The sequence below is a fragment of the Elephas maximus genome, chromosome X (genome assembly GCF_024166365.1).
Source record: "Elephas maximus indicus isolate mEleMax1 chromosome X, mEleMax1 primary haplotype, whole genome shotgun sequence".
NCBI lineage: Eukaryota > Metazoa > Chordata > Mammalia > Proboscidea > Elephantidae > Elephas > Elephas maximus.
The window spans coordinates 165,041,361-165,064,718 of record NC_064846.1 but is presented as its reverse complement, the minus strand read 5'-3'; the positions used below and the strand labels follow the sequence as shown (position 1 = coordinate 165,064,718).

At 39.6% G+C, this 23,358-nt stretch overlaps 2 protein-coding genes across 3 annotated transcripts in view; one reads left to right on the top strand and one right to left on the bottom strand.

The window, feature by feature from the left end:
• GLRA2 (glycine receptor alpha 2) overlaps positions 1-23,358 on the top strand; it is a 204,100-nt gene that overhangs the window by 56,998 nt on the left and 123,744 nt on the right. For both annotated transcript variants that reach the window (XM_049871800.1, XM_049871798.1), the window contains exons 5-7: positions 16,957-17,039; positions 19,150-19,287; positions 20,808-21,022. In XM_049871800.1, coding sequence (XP_049727757.1) covers positions 16,957-17,039; positions 19,150-19,287; positions 20,808-21,022 — 436 coding nt within the window. The remainder of the gene's footprint in view (positions 1-16,956; positions 17,040-19,149; positions 19,288-20,807; positions 21,023-23,358) is intronic.
• The window catches only part of FANCB (FA complementation group B), a 288,694-nt gene continuing 274,207 nt past the window's right edge, over positions 8,872-23,358 (bottom strand). The window contains exon 12 of the mRNA XM_049871792.1: positions 8,872-8,912. Within this exon, the coding sequence (XP_049727749.1) occupies positions 8,889-8,912 (24 nt within the window). The 3' untranslated portion in view covers positions 8,872-8,888. The remainder of the gene's footprint in view (positions 8,913-23,358) is intronic.

The window sequence follows — 23,358 nt, the reverse complement described above, 5'->3', positions numbered from 1 at the left end:
CACCATGGGATATGGTGAACAAGATGAAAGAAAAAGGAAAAATGAGCAGCTCGTCTCACTCGTCCATGAGGTCTTTGGAGTTATTTGTTTTCTACCGTTGCTTCCTATTGCTCCTGATAATTTCTTGCCAGAACTCTGACTCTTACAGACGCATATGAATTTTTTTTTAACTGTATCTTGCAAAATATCTAATCCAACACCCTTGCTTTACAGATGAGACAGTGACTTCTTCTAGAAGTTAGGTGATCCAAAATAATGGAGCCTATTAACAGGAAAGCTAGGATGAGAACCAGAGCTCTTGGCTTCTGGTTCAGTGCTATCATCTCATAAAAAAAAAAAAAAAAAAAATCTCACACCTGCATTAATTCCTCGTTTACTCCAACCCAAGTCCAAAGACACAAGTAAATACAATTTCAAAGACATAGAGTTTTGAACTAATCTTTTTGGGACTCATTTTTGAAAGGGCTGTTGGAGGAAGAATGTAAGATTCAGATAAGAACATAAATTGTCTTCGAATTTTGAATTTTAAATTCAAGGTAAAACAATTGTTTCCCAATGGAAGATCTGTTTAATAGTTTTACATAGCACATATAGAGTATCTACTTTCTGAAAATTTTTACTGTCATTGGCTCAAAGGTCCAAAGAGACCCACTGAAGTCACTAAGTCAACTTCCTGCCTTCAAGCAGCTGGTTGAGAACCCATTCTATTTTTAAAGACCTTCAGAGAAGGAGGTTTTATATCCCTACATGGGGCAGATATTCTTCCTCCTTCCTTAAAAAAAAAAAAAAAAAAAAAAACTTAAATTACCTTTGTTGCAGCTTAAATCATTTGCTTTTTCCTCCATTTATTAACATGATAAACAAATGGCAACCATTTTTGAAACGATGGAGGGATTACCTAATTATTTTTGTTTTCATACATCTTTGTCCCACCAGAGTTAGTACACATATATGTTTGCTCACCAAAAGCACACTGCTGATTTAATTTTACAGTGTGTTCTACTTCAACATCAAGATGGTCTTCATCTTGCAATTTCCAGTTTGTTTTATAGCTTGGGGCCCCTACTCAAAACCTATGGTGTTACATGCCATCCTGGGAACTTCTGATACTATAGTAGGCACAGATTTTAGATTCAGACACCCTTGGTCTTGAGCCTTTAGCCCCAGCACTAGCTGTGTGACTTAGAAGAATTTGTTGCCTCTCCGAACCTCTATTTTCTCAGTTTTGAAGAAGTGATCAATTGGTTGTGGGTAATAAGAGAAGACAATATGTGTTATATGCACAAACACTCAAAACTGCTATTGCCACATATTCTAGGGCTCTTGGTATTTTCTGGAAATGTAATGATTGTGCTTTATGTTTCAGCCACTAAGACAAAGAATAAACTGAACAAGATAGAAACCCACAAACTCTAGACCCATTCTTTGAGTGTGACCCTATAGAGCAGGGATTCTTAACCTGAGGGCTAAGTGAAAAGTCCAGGGGCTTCTTTGACCTCCCTAAAAGTGTATGCATATTTTGTATATATGTGGATTTAAGCCCTTTTGTGCTTGTTTAGAGGCAACGGTCCTTATCTTCCTTAAAGAAGGTGATAACCCTCAAAAGGTTAACAATTGTTTGCCTTCAGTGTCTTCTTATTTGACAGATCATAAAGGGCGCTTATATTACCTGCCAACTGCAGATAGTCCTCCAAACCATAAATAATTACGGGATTGCTCCTCCACAGCACCCATATTGCCAAGGCATCTATCTGCTACCTCACCACCAACCTTTATCTGACCTGAAACTTATTTCTTAAAAATGTTTGAAGGTGATTTGCTTGTTAATCCCTCTTGAGTCAACTCACAACTCCAGGTGTTGATGATTCAGTGTTCTGCCTTCCAGTAGTATTTGAATTGTAATAGAGAACTGTTGGGGATTGAGATGTCTTCTCTCTCCGATGAATTACAGGCACCACCCAGAGTAGGTGGAGTGTAGATTTCTAGACAGGCATCCAACAGTGCTTGCCAAACAATCCTGTCTAATGACCTACTCTACCCACACACATAAAAGGCCAACCTTTTTCACACAGCCACGCATCCTTGACTCATCCTATGGCTTGATGTAAGAACTTCAAAAGATTCTAATTTTAGTTATAGAATGGTTTTCAAGGCATGGAAAAAAGAACATTCTTTATATAGATGTCAGAGCTGAAAATAAAATCCACAGTGAATTAAGATCTGCTAAATGTTACCAAAGGTGATGCTTTATCTTACACGCAATTTTAATGAGACATGTAATCTCATATTTTCTGTTAGAAGGTAGCTATGAAAAGCTACAGTTTCTTCTCTCTGAGCGTATTTGCACCATATTTATCTTTATAGCCTATAATCCAGGCAAAATTACATTCTCGTTTCCAACTCTCTGTCCTCATTAGTTTTGTGACTTGACTTAATGCAGTAATTAATAACTGTAACATAAGCGCCCACATCAGAATTAAACAGTGAGGCTTCAGAGAGGTGCTGAGAAATGCCATGGAAACCACAATGATCCCATTCTTCCTAGAGGCAAACAAGGCTAGAAGGGTGGGGATTTCTAGCCTGCACATCCGCTGGTGGATTCAGCAGGAGCTGAGCTGACAAGTAAAGGGTGGGGAGTATTTTTTGGAGAAAGGCCTCAAAAAAAGGTGTGGCTGAGGGTAGAAGCATTAAGGTCTAGAAAGTGTGTTCTATAAATGACAGACTCTTATGAAGTCCTGGAAAGCTCTGTTAAGCTCCAGATTGGGTTCAGAAATACACATACACTAAGGGGCATAATATGGGTTCTAACACAACAGGGTGAGGCTCTTACCCTTGTTTGAGAGAAAAGAAAGAACTGTGAAATGAAATACAAGATTCTTATTTTCCATGGCAGCTGGCAGGACCACTTGTCCTTGACTGTTTACCTGCTTGGATTAACAGTGGCAACCTGTGGTTTTCCTCCTCGTGTATGTAACTTTCCAGGACATTAACATTCATCAGAGTTTGCTCTTCAGGCAATGGCACAGAGAAGGAAATACCAAAAAGGTGGCTCAAGGCATTGTGAGCACTACACTTCCTTTCATCATTTACTGTATCCTCTAGGCTCAGAAAACAATCTCTATAACTCCATTAGTTCATCATTCTGAGTCTCATTTTCCTTATTCATAAAATGACACTGAACCAGAAGATAAGATGACGTCTGGGTTTCCTTCTAGTTCTACCATATTATAAGTCTGTAGCTCAAAATGTTCTCGCTCTCCTTCCCAAACCACAAAACTAGTTCCAGATGAGTAAATAAGAGTGGGTCCTCCTAGTTCCTAAGGGCTTGGGAGTCAGAAAGAAGGGATTCTGAATTTCAATTACTTTTGGATCTTTGAGCCCTTTAACCAAAATTAAACATCCAACTCCTGAGGAGACGATCTTAATTTTGGAGTGGGATAGGGAAGATTGACTGGACTACCTAAGTTTAAGAGTCAGTTTTAAAACATTCAACACATACTTTACACAATGACAAATACACAAACAACATGGGCCAAAAAGTCCTTGTTGAGAAATGACCCAATCACAAACTAGATCAGTTGTACCTTCCAATCTAATGAGCAGGAGTATCCATGAGATATTATTTTAGAATATGCTCATGAATTATGGGTTTATATACTTGTAGACAATCATATAAAGATGGTTGGCTGGGACAACAATGGACTGTATATGTAGACTAAAGGAAATCGCATGGAAGATTTGCGCCAGCAGAGTTCAGCATTAGTCTATTACTCATTACATGAATTTTCTTGTGGCGGGAAGCCAAAGGAAAGTCATAGGCCCTTGTAAGGCTACTCAACTTCTGTTGGCATTGGCTTCTACTTGGTCCATGTTGCTGCTTTTGAAAAGCTCCCTAAATGGCATTAATTCCAAAATAAACACACATAATATCACCATGGCTCTTATGAGACACATGAATTACTTTAGTGCATTCTCATAGCATATAATTTGAAGGAAAGCAACTCCATTTTGAAATTGTAACAATGTGTCCATCTGCAAAGCCTGGCAGTCTCTCCAACAAGTCTTTCCTTCCTTGCTTGTGACATTTAAAATTACTAACCAATATCTGTACTGAAGAGAATGTAACGTTTATCATTAGGCAGTCATTGAAAGACAATTAAGGAGGTACATAATTACTTGCAGTTCCACACATGACATGCTCTCAAAGCAAGGCCATCACCATATCTCATCGATCCATTCTTTCGATAGACAATAGAAGAAATGTTTTATTTGCATTTCATTTTAGTAGGGATGTTTTGCTAACTTGAATAGTCAAGTGAAGAATAGAAAGCAATAAATGAGTGAAGGGATGAGTTAAATACAGAATGCTATGGGGGTGGGGCAGATGGCAGGTCTGAGGGTCAGGAAGACTTGAATTCAAATACAGACTTATTAAATCACCATGAGAAGTTCTTTAACCTTTCTTTGTTCTGCAGTTTTTCTCAGTTCCAGATTCATACTGAGTGTTCAATGAATGTCAATATTTTTAATCACTCCTGAGTTGGCTGTAGGATAACAGGGAGGAAATGGGGAGAGACAGTTCTCCCCAAACTCCCTAACCCATCCACATGGACATTTTCTTACTCAGTACTTGTAAGTACTCCACTCATGTCCCACGCTTAGTCTCAAACAGATGGATGCTCTCCTGGCTTTAGGTTTCCTCCCTTTGGAAGGCACATAGCTCATAATGGAAGCGATGGTTGCAACTCCTTTCAGATAATGGCTTGGCTGATGCTGGGCCTCCCCTTTAAGGCCTTGTTAAGAGAATTGTACTTGGTTTCAAAGTGCTATCCAATCAAGGATGGACCATCCTACCATCTGGCCAGGACTTGATTCTCTCCCCATTCTTTGCCACTAGAAACAGTGTCTAGAGCTACTCTCCCCCAGAGCTATCACAATGGAAGTTTTCATGTAGCAAGATACCACCAAAGTCACACAATTTTGTTCTTAGAGATCAGTAGGTACAAAGTTACTTTGGCTTTCTTAAAACCATATTTGCTGTTCACAAGCATGCAAAGAGGGAACACTACCAAAAGTAAGAAATCTGAACAAGACATTAAGAAATTTTCTATACAGTGCCTTTCTCTCTTTCTTCACCACAGTGCTACCACTAAATATTTGTGAGCTTAGACACACAGTGGCAATGGACAAGTCCTCATTACTATTATGTACAGGCTAATAACAATTTATCTTCATGAACGTCTGAGTGTATAAATAAATGCTAGATGTGAAATGGCTTTGAAACTTAAAATGTAACCAAAATTTAGGTGGTATTGATTATTTGACTCTTTGGTAATTTGAGCTCCTCTTCCTGGTGGTGTTCAGTTTAGCCCTCTCCTATTCAATATCTTCATAACATTTTCATTCAGGAAATAACAAAGTATTTGGAAAAGTTTTAGCTGCAGATCTGTCAATAGCTTTCCAAGTTGAATCCAGTCCACATTTGGACTTAATTAACATGGACCAACCATTTGAGCACATATTTTCTGAAGGGACTCTACACAGATGGGAGCAGATACTGTATTTTTGTCCTCCCCAACTAGTATTGCTCAATACATATTGGTATTTTCTGTGATGCTTTTACGTTTGGTAAACATGGACCTTCCCAGTTAGCCACTGGGATGTTAATCAGGGGAGAGGAGTAGAGCAGCTGATGAGCCAAGCAGCATGGCTATTCACCTCTTCCAGAGTCCCAAGTTCAATGGGGAGAAATGGGACATTTTGCTTATTTGGAATTAACTCAGAGGTGGGAGTCTAATCTTCTAGCCTAGGACCAACCTGGGGTTTAGGTTCAACCTTAACCAATATTGAAAAAATGATTTATCTCTGGTGTCCCAGGCATACTCTCTGAGCCCTATATTAGCCCAATTTTCCATTCAGATTCAATCTTCCCTTTATACTCCCAATACCAAAGCCTGTTTTGGGGGATGCGCGTAGGGAATCTGGGAATCTATCAACTCATTTACACAAAGAAGGAAATGACTAGTACTTGAAGTACTATTCTCTCTATAATTTGCATCTGAAAAGTCACTGGTACCTTTAGCTAAGGTCTATTAGTTGATTATACAAAGCAATGAAGGGTTGGAAGGTGTTTGAGAAAAGCACTGCATTGGCACCATGAATTTCTCAACCTTTGCTTATGTGGAAAGTCTTCCCAGGTGCAGCCAGGGCTGGAGTGAGCAGGACCTCCTCCATGCTTTACAAGATGAGTGAATTCAAAGCAGCCATTTTCATTACACAATTTTCAGAAATGATGAATTAAACAATTTCAATCCTTGCCTGCCTAGCCAAACCTGGACCAATTATTTTTGTTCTGTGTGAAGCAAGACTCTTGTGTGGGTGCCTGGAGTTTTGATGCAGGAACATCAAGTAATTAGTATAAGGCATGCTTCCCTGATAGACCCAAAGCCATCAGTATCTAGGGCTGTAAGAATAGGTTATCTGGTCAACCCAATCAGTGTGCATGCTCTTCTAGGCCCCAAGAGAGTAATTAAAAGCTCTTTACTTGATTTGGTTCAGGTATGTCTGATTTACATTATCTGAAAATATTCTTTAAATGTGATTTTGGAAATGACTTTTAAAAATTAAAGAATAAATCCCAGGGCTTCTAACCTGTTCATTCAGGTTTGAACTCCCGCTGAGAATTTGCATTTTCTAACAATTCCCAGGAAGTTATACATAAGAATCACCTAGGGATCTTGTTAAAACGTAGATTTTGATCCAGTATATCTGGGGTTGGAAATGCAAATTCTCAGCAGGGAGGCTGTTAGGAAAGCAAGTTATCAGCAAGGGGTTTGAACCAGAAGGAACCCTGTTTGGAAAAAAAAAAGTGTTTGAAGCCCTGATAAATTCACTACTGGGATATGTTCCATGAACCCAGATACATATTTAACTCTGACATTAAACTGTGATCTCCTCCAAGAGAGAAATGGTCTTATATCAAGTGTCTGGTGCATGGTAGGTGCTCAATAAATGTTTGCCAAAAAATTGCTTAATGGATGTACTAGGTTATGAGTCAGGTGAAGTCCTGTTTAACACCAATCCCTCCTCACTAAAGACCAGAGCTGGTCCTCTCCTGTGCTCCATCCTTCTCCCTGACCAGTATCATGAGCTTTCACAAAGTTTAAGTTGAGATTCACCCAATGCATTTTGCAACTATTTCCCCAACTTCTTTTGAGATTTCTTGTGGCTGATTTTCCAGCCAAAGACTAGAGACAGTGCCCTAATACAGACCCACCATCTCGAGTATAATTCCACTCCCTACTCTTGCCCATGAAAGCAGCAGTCAAGAAATCAAATGACATATTGCATTGGGAAAATCTGCTGCAAAAGACCTCTTTAAAGTCTTAAAAAGCAAAGGTGTCACTTTAAGGACTAAGGTGCACCTGACCCAAGCCATGGTGTTTTCAAATCACCTCATATGCATGTGAAACCTGAACAGCGATTAAGGAAGACCAAAGAAGAATTGACATCTTTGAATTATGGTGTTGACGAAGAATACTGAATATACCATGGACTGCCAAAAGAACAAACAAACCTGTCTTGGAAGACGTACAGCCAGAATGCTCCTTAGAGGCAAGGATGGCGAGACTTCATCTCACATACTTTGGACATGTTATCAGGAGGGACCAGTTCCCAGAGAAGGACATCATGCATGGTAAAGTAGAGGGTCTGCAAAAGAGAGGAAGATCCTCAACGAGATAGATTGACATAGTGACTGCAACAATGGGCTCAAGCATAACAATTGTGAGGATGGCACAGGACTGGGCAGTGTTTTGTTCTGTTGTACAAAGGGTCTCTATGAGTGGGAACTGACTTGACGGCACATAACAACTCTTAGTCTTTGCACATTTGCATGCTTAATAGGCATGCTGGTCTTAGATTCTTTTTGGCTACACCTGGAAACTGTCCTCCCACCCCTCTTAGCTGTTCTCCCAGTCTTCTGCCTACACCTGCTGTATTCCTGGTTGGCTGTGGTTACTTGGCTTGGCTTCACTCTCCTGACTTTACCAGGGTGCCTCTCCATTCTGATGACCCTTCCTCCCTTGTCTCACTACCCCTGGTCTATTCACTCAGCAGCCTAATTGGGGCTAATTTTTCTGCCCTGGTTTTGAGTGGGAAGTAATATTTCCCTGATAGACTGTTGCTGTTACTGAAAAATATTAGATGCCTTCCTCAATCCTCTTTCCTATTTCCCTTTCAAAACTGTCTCCTTTTAATCTATCATGTTGGCAGTAATTAAAGTTACCCCTTGGGAGATGCTGAAGTAGCACTTCTTAAAATGTGCTCCAGGACATCAGTATCACCTAGGCTGCTTATCAAGAGGGCCTGAGAATCTGCATTCTTACCAAGCCCCTCAGATGATAGCTATGCCCACCAGAGTTTGAAAACCACTGTGCCTGTGGATGTCTTGATCAGACAACCAGCCTGGAAGTGTCTTTAATCCACCGATTCCTAACTCTTCCCTTCCTCTCTCCATGCGTGGGTTGTATTAATGATGCACTTTTAACTTGAATTCTAACTTGGCCCCAGGCTAATTTCACTTAAGGTCTAGCTGGGTTAAGATGACACTTTTGTTCAATACTTGATGCGTCCTGTCAAATTTCCCCGACATTAGAATGTCACATGGTTCAGAAATTTCAATATGTTACTGGAGGAGAAGATTCAATAGACCTACATTGCGGAGTAAGGCGGTCCTTATGTTCACTGGGAAACAGTGGCTGTGTTTAGGATATCAGTGTGAGAAAGTCCTATGGGGGCAATAAATATCTCACCTATCTGCCCCGATTGCGAGAAAGTTCCTTATTTAAGAAGCATTAGTGCTTTATTGCTGGTGCTTGAGGCCTCCATCATATCCAAGAGGGAAAATCCACCTATAAAAGAAAATTCTTTAAGCTAGTAGCTTTCACTTACAGTTTAGAATCATAAAAATTTAGAGCAGGGAAGGGGTGTGATGGGGGATGAGGCCCAGAGATTTAGCCAAGGTCAAACAGCCCTTGATAGGTAAGTTGAGTCTACCACCCAGGTCCTGGGATCCCCAATCAATCATGCTTTCATTCTGCCAGGCTGTCTGGGGAGTCTGGAAGAATTTCCTCCTTCTATCTGATCTGGTTTTTAAAAGGAGGGGTCATGAGAAGTCTGGATGCCTGAAGAAAAATGAAAGAGGTATCAGAGCAGGTACAAGGCAACTGACGTGTCAAAGACCAGCTCTGCTGGTTTCCCAGACAAAAGAAAGAGGATTATGCGTTGGTAACAGATTATTTTTCTAAGGAGAAAATGTGGGAGAGTGGGAAATAATCTATAGACTTTGAGGTCAGGTAAAGTTGGGATCAAATCTAACTTTGGTCATTTACTAGTTTTGTGCCTTTGGGGGAATGGCTTAACCCTCTCTGAGCTTCAATTTGCTTACCTCAACAAAGGAGATAATGCCATCTGCCTTGTATGACGGTCCTCAAGATTGTAAAAGAATTAAAGTGCTTGACCCTAACACCACAGGTTCTATCTCCTCTGATATATCTGCATAACACCGAGTGTAGTGTGCTACACAGAGTGTGCTAAACATGGCCCCCAACAGAGAAGCAACAGCAATATACCCAGGACTGTCTTGCTTCTTCTGAAAAACACTTTCTCTCTGAACAAGATAGACTATTTAACTGTTAGAATTAACACTCAAAACAGTATATTGGTAATCTTTGTTTTAGACAAGCAGATTGCTCATTAAAATTTGTATTTCTACCTGAAAATTCATTTTCTTTTCAAATGGCTTCTTTTTCCCCCTCAAGGATATTTCACTGGGAATGGGCTCCCAGTTCTGAGTTCCTTATGAATCTATGGTGGGTTTATGAACCAAGGAGCCTTCTGTCCACTGTAACATAATGTTAAATGACTAATTTGCATCCTTCCAGCAACAGGAGAGCAGCCTGGCTGTGGGCCCAACTGCCTGATCAATGCCTGAAGACAGGTGGACCAGGCTCCTTGGCTTTCCTTCAGCGTGATTCGCCTTATTTTTGATGGGAATTGGCTAGCAACTTGTGGAGGGGGCCAGGCAACCTTTGCTGGCTTCCATCACCAGTCTTGTAATTTGGCAACACCCTATGGGCTCTGATGACCAGCCTTCTCCCTTCTGAATCCTTCATCCTTTCCATCTATTTCCACAGAATATTGTTGTTATTAGCTGCTGCCAACTTATGGCAACCCATGTACAACAGAATGAAACATTACCTGGTCCAGCACCATCCCCATGATTGCTTGAAGATTGGACCGTTGTGATCCATAGGGTTTTTACTGGCTGATTTTTGGAAGTAGATCACTAAGCCTTTCTTCCTAGTTTGCCTTAGTCTGGAAGCTCTCCTGAAGAATGTACAGCATTTATAGCAACATGCAAGCCTTCACTGATAGACAAGTGGTAGCTGCACATTGGCCAGGAACTAAACCTGGGTTTTCCTCATGAAAGGCAAGAATTCTACCACTGAACCACCACTGTCCTCATTTTCATAGAATAAAAGCCTGAAATTCTTCCACAGAGTTTTAAGCTTAGGTTAGGACACTGATTCATTCATTTGCTCAACACGTATTTATTGACTACCTACCCTGTGCCAGGTACGGTTGTAGATGTTAACAAGATAGAATCTCAGCCTTTTTGTATTGCAAGTAGGGGAGAAAGATACAAAACAAATAGAAAAAATACTCTTCGATTAAAAAAAACTTTATGCGCAACTGAAACCGTTTACGCTGTCTACATTTATCAGTCATTTATACTTTAAGTGAGGAATAAACCCAAGAGCTGGTTTGATGAACAAGGCATACTACATAGGAGAGTAGTAGGCAGGGAAAGGGCAGGAAAGGAGAGATTTTAGAAGACGGACTTCCTGTGGTTCGATTTGTTCTTTTGCCTTCAGAATCGAAATGTTTGCTCAGCCAGCTCGCTCTCACTCTCAGAAAGGAAGCAGGGCCTCTGCAAGTGAACTTTATTCCTTCCCTGTGCAAACAGGAGCAGGGACCTGACCACACTGACAGTGGGGGAGGTGCCACCAGGCTGTAGGAAATCAGTTCTTTCACAACAATCAAAAGGAAGCTGGGCAGCTGCAGTTCACTGCCTTCAGGTGCAATAGCGCCTTAATATTTCAGACTGTGGAGAAGAGGAGAGCAAAGCCGATATGCTGGAGGGAGTCTGCCAGGGACGAGTCTAAGTTTCCAGGCCTGTTTGGGAGGCTAGTGGGTTTCCAATTAAAATAGCTGTCTTAGTCTCCTGTGGCTGCCATCACAAAACACCACAAAGTGAGTGTCTTTAAAGAACAGAAATGTATTTTCTCACAGTTCTGGGGGCTATAAGTACAGATTCAGGGTGCCAGCCGGGTGGATTCCTTTTGCACACTTGGAGAGAAGAGCTGTTCCTTGCCTCTTTCTGGTGGCTGGTGGCCACCTTTGGTGTTCCTTTGCTGATTATAGATGCATCTACCCCCGTAGTAACATGGCGTCTGTTTTCCCCCTAAGTATGACTCTGTTTCTCCGTCTGTTTTCCGCTCTTAGAAGACACTGCTCAGAAGTGATTAGGACTAGGACCCACCCTACTCTGGTCTGACCTCATTTGACCTAACTGATAACAAAAGAAAAACCCTATTTCCAAACAAGGTCACATTCACTGGCACAGAGTTTTAGGACATCAGCATATCTTTTCAGGGACACAGTCAATCCATAACAATACCCAGTGCTGTAAGACCCACAAAAATAGGTGGAAACCCAGAGTCAAGTAGATAAAAGCTGTTCACATTTAGCATATCAGTGTGTGTATCAGCCTGATTTGATGCAATTTCTGCATCTCTGTATAAAATAATATTTAGTTCTTTTTTTCCGAACTCATGTTTTTATAATTGCAAGATATGTTTTTAAAAAAAATAAAGTCAAAACAGTGGTGACTTTTCGGGGTTCTTGACTTTGAAAAGAGCATAACGGAATGTTCTGGAGTGATGGGAATATTCTAAATCTGAATCTGGGGATGCTTGTTACATGGGTGGGTACAGATGTAAACAGTCATCACACTGTCACTTAAGATATGTGCAATTTTTACTGCATTTAATAAATACCTCAACACAAAAAGGAAGAAGGAAAAAAGTAAGCAAAGGCCTGCAGGTGCATGGCAAGCTAGATGTCATAAATTAGGGGCTGTGCAGAGCATGCAGGGGCTGGTTAGATCTTTACAATCTCCTCCCATTTGCTCGACTGATGACATAGTTTAATGAACTGCAGTGCTGTTAGCTTTACTCCTTGTTATTAGCACCCATCAGGTTCCAGTACAAAACCTATCTAGAGAGGAAATTAGAAAAACAAATAAGGAAGAAAGAAAATACATGCTGAGTTCTCAGCTGAGACAAGATTCAGACATAGTTTCACACTCCTTGGCAATTTCTCAGTGGGGTCTTCCAAAAGGCTGTTAATAGTTTTGACCCCAAGAATTCTGGGTGTCCATAGCATTGTTAGATCTGCCTGGAAGGCAGAAATAATTGTGTGTGAGTCCTCTTCTTTCTGAATAAATGTGAAGGGTTCATTTCACAAAAGAATCAAATTCAGTAAAACTATGACTAAGAATTATCAAACAATATCATTAATATCACACTCGAATAACATTTTGCTGAAGATAATTCAAATGCAGTTGCAGCAGTACATCTACAGGGAACTGCCAGAAATTCAGTCTGGATTCAGAAGAGGACGTGGAACCAGGGATATCATTGCTAAAGTCAGATGGATCCTGGCTGAAAACAGAGAATACCAGAAAGATGTTTACCTGTGTTTTATTGACTATGCAAAGGCATTTGACTGTGTGGATCATAACAAATTATGGACAACATTGCGAAGAATGGGAATTCCAGAACACTTAATTGTGCTCATGAGGAACCTTTACATAGATCAAGAGGCAGTTGTTCAAACAGAACAAGGGGATACTGATTGGTTTAAAGTCAGGAAAGGTGTGCATCAGGGTTGTATTCTTTCACCATACCTATTTAATCCATATGCTGAACAAATAATCTGAGAAGCTGGACTATATGAAGAAGAACAGGGCATCAGGATTGGAGGAAGACTCATTAACAACCTGCGTTATGCAGATGACACAACCTTGCTTGCTGAAAGTGAAGAGGACTTGAAGCCCTTACTAATGAAGATCAAAGACCACAGCCTTCAGTATGGATTACACCTCAACATAAAGAAAACAAAAATCCACACAACTGGGCCAATGAGCAACATCATGATAAACGGAGAAAAGATTGAAGTTGTTAAGGATTTCATTTCACTTGGATCCACAATCAACACCCATGGAAACAGCAGTCAAGAAATCAAATAATGGGGAACTCAAGGTTGAGAAGGGGAGAGTGTTGATGTGTCATGGGGTTGGCAGCCAATGTCACAAAACAATGTGTGTATTCATTGCTTAATGAAAAACTAATTTGTTCTGTAAACTTTCATCTAAAGCACAAGAAGAAAAAAATCAAATGACATATGGCATTGGACAAATCTGCTGCAAAAGACCTCTTTAAAATGTTGAAAAGCAAAGATGTCACTTTGAGGACTAAGGCGTGCCTGACCCATGCCATGGTATTTTCCATCGCCTCATTTGCATGCAAAAGCCGTAGAATGAATAAGACCAAAAAAGAACTGATGCCTTTGAATTATAGTGTTGTTGAAGAATATTGGATATACCATGAACTGCCAGAAGAATGAACAAATCTGCCTTGGAAGAAGTACAGCCAGAGTGCTCCTTAGAAGTAATGATGGTGAGACTTTGTCTCATGTACTTTGGACACGTTATCATGAAGGACCAGTCCCTGGAGAAGGACATCATGCTTGGTAAAGTAGAGGGTCAGAGAAAAAGAGGAAGACCTTCAGTGAGATGCATTGACACAGTGGCTGCAGCAATGGGCTCAAGCATAGCAACGATTGTGAGGGTGGCACAGGACCAGGCTGTGTTTTGTTCTGTTGTACGTAGGGTTGCTATGGGTTGGAACTGACTTGACGGCACCTAACAACAACAACAACATGATTAAGAATATTAAAGTTGGGTTGTTTCCAATTGTAAACAACATACAGTTGAGTTCTATGTTACATGTTCTTTTAAACTGTATTCATTTCCAATATTGTTATATTCTAATTTATTGAACCAATAAGTTTATAAAAAGTAAACTGTTTAAAATCATGATGAAATTTCCAGATTTTCTGGCTCTGATTCACTTAAACAAATTATCCACATGCCCTATAATTATTTTTTTATGACGAAAATAGTTCCTCTTTAAAAAATAGAAAAGAATAAATAGATTCTCATGATGCCAATAACAATGTTAAACTCATGAGTTCTCTTGCATCATCATGCCAATAACAATGTTAAACTCGTGAGTTCTCTTGAGGTTGTTCTCCCTTTACTAAAATGTCATATTTTTGTTATTATTACTAGAGATTTTCACTTTGGTTCTTTTACTTTTTCCTTACTTTAAAGAGTTTATGGCATTAAACTCAATAAAATTGTGTTTTCCAAAAGAAAGTCATCACGCTGGAGAAAGAGATGTGTGTGTGTGTGTGTGTGTGTATGTGTGTGTGTATAGTCTACAATTAACAGAAAGAGTGTATCTCAGTCTAACATGTTATTTTTAAGTCATTTGTTGGAACTCAAAATCATTTTTTTTCCTTTTAGAAACATGGTGTTTAGGTTCTCAGAATAGCCCACAGAAACTAATTTATTTAGCACTGAAGGTGAAATACTGTATGTTTATGGCAACATTTCAATTTTACCTTTTGCCAATTTTTGAAGAAAGAACACATTTAATTTATAAAGATGGCAAAGCTGATGAATTTTTTTATGGACATTTTCATATAACCTTTATGGGTGGTTCAAACAGTTAAACACTAGCCAAAAGGTTGGAGGTTCATTCACACACCCAGAGGTGACTCGGAAGACGGGACTGACAATCTACTTCTGAAAGATCACAGCCTTGAAAACCCTATGGAGGAGCTCTATTCTGCATACATGGAGTGGCCATGAGTTGGAATGGACTCAACGGCAACTAATGACAACATACTTGTCAATACAGATAATGAAGAATAAAGAATAAACACAAAATACTAATCCCACAAAACAGGAATATCTAGTTTTAATGTAAAACCAAAAACCCAAACCCGTTGCCATCGAACCAATTCCAACTCATAGCAACCCTACAGGACAGAGTAGAACTGTCCCATAGGGTTTCCAAGGAGCGGCTGGTGAATTCAAACTACCGGCCTTTTGGTTAGCAGTATAAGGATGTGTCTATTTCCAAGATTAAAAATACATTTCTGTGTAATTGAGATCACATGGCACATAGTTCTGAACCTTGTTTTTTCTCAATCATTGTTATATTTTGATGGTTTTGAAGATTGCCAGCATGGATTCTATGTCTAATCTCACTTCAAATCCCCCAAGTGTCCTTTCTTTAAAATAAGTGTGCTCTAAGTATACTTTTTTACCAGCCACAATTTGTGTTTTGTTTTGGTTTGTATATAATGCATAAAATGAAGCAGAGAGAGGAAAGACAAGGGAACTGGGAGGAAGAGTGAGGATGAGTAAAGGGGAACTTAGGTAACAGTGCAAGAGTCAGAAAGATCTTTGGATATAAAGATATTTGAGATACGATGGACAGAATTTGGGGCAGCGCACTCTAGAATGACAGGAATTCTAGTACTAAACCTAAATAGGCGTATACATCATCTTACCCTACCTCATCAGCTGATTGATGAGGAAACAAATGTTTAGTGAGTTTGAGGTCTTGCTTGGGAATAGAGATAGTCTGAGGCAATACTGAGAAGGGGACTCATCTACAGATTCTCAGTCCTGATTTCCTTCCTTTAATCTCTGGGGTACAGAAAAATTGAAAAGCAAGAGGTCTGCACTATTCCCCTGAAGGCTAAGAAGGGAAATGGTGGAAAAGAGATGGTGGCTCAGTCAGTGTCCCGATATAAGGCTTGGTTGTCGCTGACTGAAGTTCAGAGAAGTTAAGAGAAAAGGGGAGCATAGTAGCCCCTCTTGGATGCAGAGAGATGAAGACCATGTACAAACCACTGTCCTTAAGTGAGTTTTTCTAGCTCAAGGAGTACTTGCTCCAGGATTGTCAAAACTCCAGAATGATGCCACAATATATTGTTAACCCATTCATATAGATTAGCAAATAAAGAGACTGTGGAGTTAAGAATTTGCCCATTTGATGGAAGGAAAACCAATGCTTATCACAATCAGTTATGCTTATCACATCATTTGTATTGTCCTTGAAGCAAAGCCCACCTGGTGGTGGTGTTGTTACTGGGTGTTGTTGAGTCAATTCTGTCTCATAGAGATCCAAAGGACAGAGTAGAACTGCCCCACAGGGTTTCCTAGGCTGTTATCTTTACAGGAGCAGATTGCCAGGTCTTTTCTCCCATGGAGCCGCTGGTGGGTTTGACCCGCCGACCTTTCAGTTAGCAGCCGAGCGGTTACCCATAGCGCCACAGGGCTCCTAAAAGCCCACCTATTCAAGGTATAATTCTAAACAGTATGAACCGCATATCACTTCAACATCAGTGTGGCTAAGAGCCCACCATTCTCGTTATACCATTTCTTTGTGGTCTTTTTGATTCTGGAAAAGAAATCGAGACCAGTGCCATTGAGGGAAGAGGGTAGGGGCTGGAGAGGCTGGCAGATGTCAAATAGAGAGTAAGGGGTTGTGGGAAATTATACGTTACTTTTATAATTTCAATTTACCAATAACAACTCTTCATTTGGAAAACATTGCCCTGAGTGACAGCTTAGATTTCATTACTTGCATCAGTGTCACTTTGCTTAATGCCAAATGTATTTTTTTTTTAGTTTGTTTCTCAAAAAATTAGACCTCACAGGTTTAAAACATTTTTTTTTTCTTTGCTAAGACTCACCTTAACCTTATCCTGCCCCATGGACTTGAAGAACTTTCCAATGGATGTCCAGACCTGTACAATGCAGCTGGAGAGTTGTAAGTAACCACTGTTGAAATGACTGCCTGCTTGTTCTGACCTATGATCTGGTTCTTTTAGCGTGTCATTAAGGAGCCTAGATCCATGAGACTCATTCTCTGCCTCCTTACCAATCCCCAAGGTCCTAGTGGAAGGACAAGTAAACATGCTTGTGAGCGTCTCATACTAGAAACTCCTCATCAACAGCGCATAGACAACCTTTCCAAGTACAGTGCCAAACATCTTGCCCTTCCTCAAACCAAGTGCCTGATTTAGTAAGCTTTTCTTTGAAAATAAAAATGGTTCCTGGGAAAATTAAGATTATCAGTCATTCAACATCTATAATGAATCACTCTTTAATCGGAAAATTGCATTTATTTTTATCTTGTGCCCATGTAGACCATCATCCCCAAAGGAATTTTGGCAGGAAGGGATGCTTTGAGACTAAGGCACAGATGCCTTAGCTGAGAGGAATGTGAGAACAAGGGGCATGAGAAGAGGTAGCATAAGAGGCATCTCCCTTGGATGCACAATGGATACACAAAGGTGTGGGGAAGGAAAAAGAGAGAACTGTCACCTACATTGCCTCCCTCCTGACCTAGTCCTGATGCCAGTGCAATCTTTGACACCCATCCTAAATTGCTGATGCCTCCAAGATAACAGAATTTTCAGTAAGAGACATGAATTTTTTTCTGGCTTGCTCTGTCAGTTTCTCTGTTTGTAAAATGCAGAGAATACGAAATGCTCCTGACCTACAGGGATGTCAGGAGATTTAATGAGGCAGGAGCAAGGAAACACTTTTAAGTCCTTTGTTGAGAAAAAATAATAAATGTAAAAAGACACATCAACTTATTCAAAAAGAGGAGGTGACAGGGTTTTCTTCTGATCATTTCAAATCACTGTAGATTTCCCTTGAAACTTCCTACAGGAATAAACAAAATAATGAAACGTCTTTGTGTTAAGAAGTTGTCAGGGATAAAATGAGAATTTCTGATTTACAATAGGCTTTATGTATCCTTTTTTTCCTCCATTGTTCCTTTTCCTGAGAAGAAAATTGAAAAAAAAAATTTTTTTTGTTACATAATGATTCCTTCTTTGTATCTTCTCTACTGCCCCAAATTATCCCTTGCCTCAACCCAATTTTTTTTTCACTCCGATTAATAAATACACTTGGTCCTAAAAATAATGAAATCAAAGAAGGAGCAATGTGCTTCCTGCTAACTTTGGATGTGAAGGACGGGAATTACTGCCTACTTTTTTTTAACCCCAATACTACCTCCTCCTTTCTCTACCTCTTTTACTTTTTTCTGCCTGCCCTAGACTGGGGTTTCAGGATGGCTGACAAGGAGAATTATTGTGGTGGCCAGGGAGACACCCACCAGACAAGGACGTGGAGTGTTTGGTGATTTTGACCTTACATAATAGAGAATCTGTTTTCCTTCATATTAATAATTGTGATGAGCAGGCCTATTTAGCAAGGTACTAAGCACAAATGAATACGCTTTATCTGCATATTTCGTAACTTCCTCTTAGGCTACCTGCCCATAGTCTCCCACACTTGTTAGAGCAATTGGGGATTGACCATAAGGGCTTTTAACATAAGGTTTGTGAAAGCAAAGCTAACAGATCCTAGGAGAGAGGCCAAGTTTAAGATGGGAATGTTTTAGGCAGGCCCATGATGAATTCATTCTCATTAAAAACAAATGAACAAACAAAAGAATGCTTTTATTTGAAATGCTAAGACTGGTGCCATCAATTGGATTGCTTTATTGGATTGCCACAGACAGAAACTCTTGCAAATAAAGACAGTCTTCAAAAGATTTTAAATTTGTTTGTTTGTTCTTCAGAAATATTTACTGAATAAAGAGGCAAAAGAAAATAGACTTTATAGATTCCATTCCCTCATTATACAGAAAAAAAAACACTCAGAAATAGCTTGATGTGTTCAATTACTTTAGCTCCAATGACATGTACTTGTCATGATGATTGTAGCTCTTTTATTAAGAATGTTCTTGAATTGATTATGTGTCTGCTTTAGTCGATTTCCCTGTGTATTTCTTTACATGGCTAGATTTTCAAGCTTTCTTGGATAGAGGCATTCATTTTTTCACTATGATTTGTTTACTCCAGTTGGGTACACAATGAATGACCTGATATTTGAGTGGTTAAGTGATGGTCCAGTGCAAGTTGCTGAAGGATTGACCCTGCCCCAGTTTATTCTGAAGGAAGAGAAGGAACTTGGTTACTGCACAAAGCACTACAACACCGGTAAGTTTTCCTTCAGCTGCTGACCCCAGAGGGCTCCCTTTGTAGCTGAGGGTATATATCCCATCACCTGGACTGCTGCATCTTCTCCAAGCAAACTGAGTGACATGGCATGGACCTCGGCTTGGCTCAAAACAACCTCAACAGATTAGATGCCTGTGCTTCTGGCATAGGTCAGTGAGCACAACAGACAACAGATTCTCCAGAAGAGAGAGAAGGAGAGGTAATTGGGAGGGAATCTTTTGCTGTTCTCTTGCTGACCATCTGCTGTCCATGTAAGTTCAAGGAAAGACCTTTGCCGGAGGTACCCAGAAAGTACTCATACAGTGTTGCAAGTGGAAGAGATGGGGTTGGCTATTCTCTTGGTGAACCATCAACAGATGTACAGAATGCAAGAATTCTGGGTCATTCCTGGCATCCACACTGGACATTGGTTCCTTGGGTCAGTTTGCACCCTGCTTTAGTGGAAGAGAGGAACAATAACATAGGTCCTCATAAACCCAGAAAAAGCATTGCTGTGCTCTCCAGTTCTGGAAGGTTATAGGAGTTTGGGTGAAAATCAGCTGGAGGTAATGCAATCAAGCCATGACGGTTTGTCCAGGGAGTGCTGCAGGTAACATGCTGAGTAGAATGGTCCATGAACACTTGTTTCAGCAGTCAGTAGTGACTTCCTATGAAGTGACTGAGACTTGATTCCAGGGTGATCTTCCTGGCCAAGAAGAATCCAACCGTATCTTTTATAATTTAAAGCCAAACTACTTCTGGGGTTCTAACTCCAAGCCAGTTAAAGAGAAAGAAAAGTAAGATGGGGCAGGACCATCTTGCTCTTTATAGTCTGTTAAAAGTTTTAATATCTTTCTATGCACTCTATTTTATCGGCAAAGTAACACTGTAAACAGTGTCTAGGAATATTCTAAACGTCCTCAAGCAATTATCTAAAAGGCTAGAAAATTTTTACAATGACTAGATTATACACATGACTTTCGTAAAAGTATATTTTTCTCTTGCCTTTGATAACACAAAGATAGATACACAGTTACATACTTTGAGAGCCTTGTGTGAACTTCACTACTTAGAGGGAATGGTGTCAACTTTAAGATATATGTTACACATTAAATAGTGTATGTTTTATGTATATGCTATAGGTTATATATATTTTTTTACATAATACATATTATAACCCCATAAAATTTGAATATTTATGTTTGCTGATCAGTTTATAGTAGTATTGCAGATTCTGAAGCTCTGTCTAAAATAATCAAGCTGCAATAAGCACAGATTTTAATATTTACATATGTCACCTGGTTTTGGCTTAATGACTCTTCAGATCATTTGTTCTCACACCATCATTCTCATTACTGATTGAGTTGGAGAAGAGTTAGGTTGGTTATGTAGAGTGAGTGTTTTGTTCCATCTTCCAAATCCATCTGCAATATATATTTTTTTATTTTAAATAAAGTGGGATGCTGGAATGGAGAAGATAAACTCAAATTGGACTTTAAATTATCATTTCCTGCTTCCAGGAAAGTTTACCTGCATTGAAGTCAAGTTTCATCTGGAACGGCAGATGGGATATTATTTGATCCAGATGTACATACCCAGCCTGTTGATAGTCATTTTATCCTGGGTCTCCTTTTGGATAAACATGGATGCAGCCCCTGCCAGAGTCGCACTGGGCATCACCACGGTCTTAACCATGACCACACAGAGTTCAGGTTCCAGGGCATCTCTGCCAAAGGTAAGAAATTTCCTTGCTCAACAGCAAGTGAACTAAGAGGTTCACCAAGCATCTTGTGGGATGGAGAATTGTATAAGGACAGAAATGTCTGCCATCCTGCAGCACTGTTGGAGATAAAAACGCATTGAGAGAACAAAGAGCTGAGTGTGAGAGAATCAGGGCTCTGAGGCATTGGAGGCCCTTAAAATCAGATCAGTTGGGGGAAAGAGGAGTCGGAGTTGAGAGAGGAGAAATATGACCGGAGGCAGAAACAAGACTAAGGGATTCTGGTTAAGAACCCCTTGAGTGCTTTAACCTCATGTTTTTGATGACCCAAAAAAGCTTGCAGGAATTGGAATAAGATTGATGCAACTATGCTATATTGCAAGTATTTATTGGTGAGGCTATTGTAATTCATGTGGTCAATGAAGTCATTTTGAATAATAAAATTTTGAATTAAGCTCCTGGAATTTACACAGAGAAGCCATGTCAGTGAGTGTGTACAGGAAATGAACATGTTGCCCTTAGAAAATTTTTGAACCTTGAACTATCCCCTGAAGTCATTTTCAAACTAAACAATAGTTTATCTGAATTAGTAAAGAATGTTTCCTAGAACATTGCACTCTTCTAAAGAATTATCCATATGAGATCAAATTGACAACAGTAACTCTAAAGTATAGATGAGTAGTTTATGGGGCTGTGAGTCTAAGTCAATGGTGGTGAAATAATATGGGGAGAGGTAGCAAGAATGGTGACACAATGTGAAGAATGTAAACAATATAATCGAACTGTACATGTATAAATTGTTGAATGTGTGTATGATCTGCTGTTTATATTTTCACCAAAATTTTTTTTAAAAAAGAAATGAATGTGCAATATTAGGGTGAAGCAAATCACACATGATTCTTTGCTACACCTTAATTTCCCTTAACGGCTGGATATAGTACTAATTTCAAGTGACATAGTTACCTAGAGAAGGAACAGTGGAGTCACCCAAGAGCATGACAATTACTGGAACTGGGTACAATTGACAGAGAAGTGTGGGGTGGATATCAAGGACACATTTGTAGAACTCAAGTAATAATCCATAACCACTTTTATGTAGGACAGGCCTTTTGTGTTCACAAATATTGTTCAAGCAAATAATGATAAGTGCTCTGCTTGTAAAATTATACCCTGCTTTTTTTTTTTTTGTAAAATGCCCCAGCACCGCAGAAGTGTGCCTATGTGTGCTGAGCCATTGATTTCATTCTTCCTGGTGTGTACCTTCAATTGAGCATTCAGTGTACATATCTCATATAGGTTGAGTAATCTCTCTAAACTGCAATTCCAGAAAATAATTGAGATGTAACCCCATATCTTTACTGGCTTAAGTTCATGTTCAGTTGTGTTACATTTGACACGATGAGAAATATTAGCTCATGCCCCACATCATCTCCTATGTTTGGAAGATAAGATGACATATAAAGAGGTCTGTGGGTACAATGGAGATGGACTATTGTAAATACTGGTGCAATAGTTATGCAAAGTTATTGAGTTCCATGCATGAAACATAAATATTAGGTATTGTGTGCTAACAGAGAAAGGACTAGAACTGTCTCTGATACTTCTGTTATTTTCTAGAATGACAAATGGTATACCGTATTTTATGCAAACAACATGTGCCTTCTATGTATGCCAATTGCACCCTCCTGCTACAAGATATTTTCATAAGTGCCACCACACTTTTTCATAGAAGGTGTGTGTTATTTGCATAAAAATATGATAATGTCCCTATGTCTAATTTCTAAGGTGCCTGGGTGGTGCAAACTATTTTCACTCAACTACCAACCAAAAGGTTGGTGGTTTGAATCCACCCAGCACTGCTGTGGAACAAAGGCCTGGTGATCTATTTCCGTAATATTCGACAAAAAAATATAAATGGAAATAGATCACCAGGGCTTTGGCCACTGAAAACCCTATGGAGTGCTGTTCTACTCTGAAACACATGGGGTCACTATGAGTCAGAAGCTCCTTGATGGCAACAGGTTTTTTTTGTTTGGTCTTATTTGGTCTTGTCAGAAATACTAACAGCTTTTTTTCAGCTACATAATCAGGTATCAGTTTTATCTAACAGAAATTCTAATCCGCTCTGTGCCTCTCCCCAAACAGGTTCATTTGCTTACTTGTCGTTAGTTATTAGTTAATGCCATCACTGCATGCCATGCCAGTAAACCACAGGATGCACAACATGTATTTTAAAATTTAATAGACAGTTAAATGAGCAGATCATTTCAAAACATAAGACATTTAGCCTCCAATCACACATTGCTATGAAAACAGTAGTCATTTATTTTCAAAAGAGGAGCTTGAGTTTT